Source organism: Dacryopinax primogenitus (genome assembly GCF_000292625.1).
Source record: "Dacryopinax primogenitus strain DJM-731 SS1 chromosome Unknown DACRYscaffold_38, whole genome shotgun sequence".
NCBI lineage: Eukaryota > Fungi > Basidiomycota > Dacrymycetes > Dacrymycetales > Dacrymycetaceae > Dacryopinax > Dacryopinax primogenitus.
Window position 1 is genome coordinate 262 of NW_024467235.1, and position 2,714 is coordinate 2,975.

Sequence of the window (2,714 nt, forward strand, 5' to 3'; positions counted from 1 at the left end):
CACATGCCGTTCTGCTTGTGCACGACGTTGGAATGTACTGTACGGTCCAAGGAGACGACCGTGGCGCAGGTGTCGTCCGCTCAGCTTTCTAATACAAGAACGGCGAATGGTTCGGCAGACAGAGAAGAGAACGGTCTGTTCTAAGGCGTGGGGGTAGCGCTAAAATATCGTGTGAACATTGACTGGTTGGATTGAAAGAATCTTTGCTTGGTCCCCTGCATTGACGGACGGCGGTTCGACAGAGTTAGGCCCACTCTCGACATAGCCTTCCTAAGTGATCTACGCTCAAACGGTGTTCCTAGCATGCGGTCTTGCCCGGCAAAATAAGGAACATCCAATAGCAGGACAACGTCCTTACGCCTCGTTCGAGCTACATGTGCGAGGGTTGCCAGTGTCAAAATGTCAACGAATGTCATTCCAACAACGAACATCCACAATGCCCATCAACAATGACTTGTATCATATCCTTCCACATAATTCAAAGAATTTTTCCGATTACGTGGCCAACGTCCTCGACAGCGCTGACGCCAAGGTCCACAGCGCCGGCCGCTACCCCTAGTAAACCAGCACCGACCAACTTCACACCCCCACTGAGGGACCGATCCACCAGCGCGACGTCGGCCTCGTCAGGCCGCAATGGGGTCGGCGCGGCGAATGCACTCGAAGTGGCGAACAACAGAAAAGCAAGCGACATCATGAAACGCATTTTTGTAAGATGGTAACGGGCGATGTAGAATTCGAAATGTTGAAGAGATAATGCTGGAAGGTTGGTCGTTGAGTGTTTTTGGAGCTAGCAGCACCTTATAATCAACACCGTAGAGGGGACAAGCAAAAGACCCACTGGCCAGCACCCGATGAAAGTTCGTTCGTTCGTTTATAGTGACGGCTATTCAATAATATCAGTCTTCAAAGTGCATTGCCAAAGGAGGGTCGCTCACTGTCCAGCACCTGTCACAGCGGAGATGGGAGAGTGGGATGAGGACTACCTCACCTGCTAGATGGACTATTTATACTCCAGGCTGGAGATCCTCTTCGGCTCTCGCTGACATTCCTATGGCTATGCTCCTCGGCGAACCCACGCTTGTCGTCCAGCCTCCTGAATAAAACTCGAATGCGTTCCAGGCACCTAGAATAGACCTCGTTCCATCTTCGGTGTGACGCCGGTAGTATTAGGAATACTCGGGGCAACGCATAGATATGCCTCTCGACACTAGAGAATTTCCTCATTCAGATACACACTCCAAGTTACATACATAAAGGAAAGGCTGTAGCTACGCATTTTCGATTAGCAAGCGGTAGGGATGCAGTACTAAGGGTTTTTGTCTGCTACTGAATACGAGGCTCTGTTCAAGCTAAGCATACACTGGCAGTACAGCCGTCAGCTCGTGCGTGAACTTGTCCCCGCGAACTCGCCCGTGCACTCCTCTGTCGACTCGTCCAGTGAAATTCAACTCGTCCAAAGAACTTCCTTGAGTGAAATCGGACAGTTAAACAGATAGCATACCCTGCTGGTGCAGAGATATATTGTTTCTATTCATCGGTCCGCATTCAGGCGTTTACATTAGTTGGACATTTGGGAAGGGTGTCGTGTGAGCAGAAATGAATGAATATGGACACGAAGCGAGCCAGTTTCAGATATGAATAGCCAAAGGGTCGGGGCAGTGAGTCGCCCACCATACAAAGTACTGCCAAACTTCAATACTTGCATTACCGAAACACAATTAGTTATATCAACCCAGGTGTCTAGGACTGAAATCCATCGTTTCCTTCCACCAGTAACAATTCAGACAAGAAAAGAGAAAAGGAGATCGTGAAACGCCATCATAGAATACCATTCCCCACCCAATAGAAAGGAGCGAGAAATATCCTGCATTTTACATGCAGACGAACTTGGATTTGCGTTTCTGCATGTCTTCCATACGCTGATCAAGTAATGCACGGGCACGTTCGCGCGCTTTGCGCTCCTCCTCCAGCTTCCGCTCCGAGGCTTGCTTCTCTTCCTGCATAGAGCGGCGGAGGCGGGTGGAATCATCCTGTGCATCCCGCAATTGCGTCTGCAATGCTTGCATCTGAGCATTCAGAGCGTCGCGCTCCTTTGCAAGGTCGCTGGATTGCACCCGCGATTTTCGCACTGCACAAGGGGTAAGCATGATTCAGATCACTGTGGATCACGTACAATGTCTTTCGGCGTCGTGCAGTTCATTCTCTAGAGTGGCGACCAATTGCTGATTAGCTTGTAAGTCAGCTTCGCAATGCTCAAGCTGCTTCTCTAGAGTCTTAATCATGAGCTGCGATTCCGCGTAAAGATGGGCCATGTCTTCGTATTGCTGCTGCAGAGCACTGCCATTCGTTGCATTGCTTGCCAGGGTGTCTTTCACAGAAGGTGTGCCCGAAAATAACTGGTCAGACGGCGCCTCCGAGAACTCCTCCGACTCGTAAGACATGCGAGGCGCCATCGACTTCTCAGAATCCACCTCCACGGGAACGGGAGGTGGTGGTATAGTAGGCGGAGGCGAAGCGGGCGGCAATTTTTTAGTCAAGCTGTTGAGACGGCCAAGTGGGAGGGATAAAGAGTGAAGAGGATGGACAATAGATCCATTCGGTGTCAGTTCCATCTGAGTAACCTTCGGAGTCGTTACCTGGGCTAGTTGGTCGTGTAGATCCTTCACAACGCTATCGCGCTTGTTCATTTCAGCAACCAACAGGTCCTTTTC

The 2,714-nt window shown here is 50.4% G+C and overlaps 2 protein-coding genes across 2 annotated transcripts; both read right to left on the reverse strand.

Annotated features, from left to right (window-relative positions):
• Nucleotides 1–401: 401 nt before the first annotated feature.
• On the reverse strand, nucleotides 402–1,203 carry DACRYDRAFT_25668 (uncharacterized protein). The gene is made up of 3 exons (XM_040774259.1): nucleotides 939–1,203; nucleotides 842–886; nucleotides 402–790 (listed from the first exon to the last, which is right to left on the reverse strand). The coding sequence occupies exon 3, from the start codon at nucleotides 704–706 to the stop codon at nucleotides 479–481; it is 228 nt and encodes a 75-aa protein (XP_040623418.1). The 5' UTR covers nucleotides 707–790; nucleotides 842–886; nucleotides 939–1,203; the 3' UTR covers nucleotides 402–478.
• A 671-nt stretch (nucleotides 1,204–1,874) lies between these two features.
• Nucleotides 1,875–2,444, reverse strand: DACRYDRAFT_19273 (uncharacterized protein; the record flags this gene model as incomplete). Its single annotated transcript, XM_040771438.1, has 2 exons — nucleotides 1,875–2,131; nucleotides 2,177–2,444. 2 exons carry the CDS (start codon nucleotides 2,442–2,444, stop codon nucleotides 1,875–1,877), a joined length of 525 nt encoding a protein of 174 aa, XP_040623419.1.
• Between the last annotated feature and the right edge of the window lie 270 nt (nucleotides 2,445–2,714).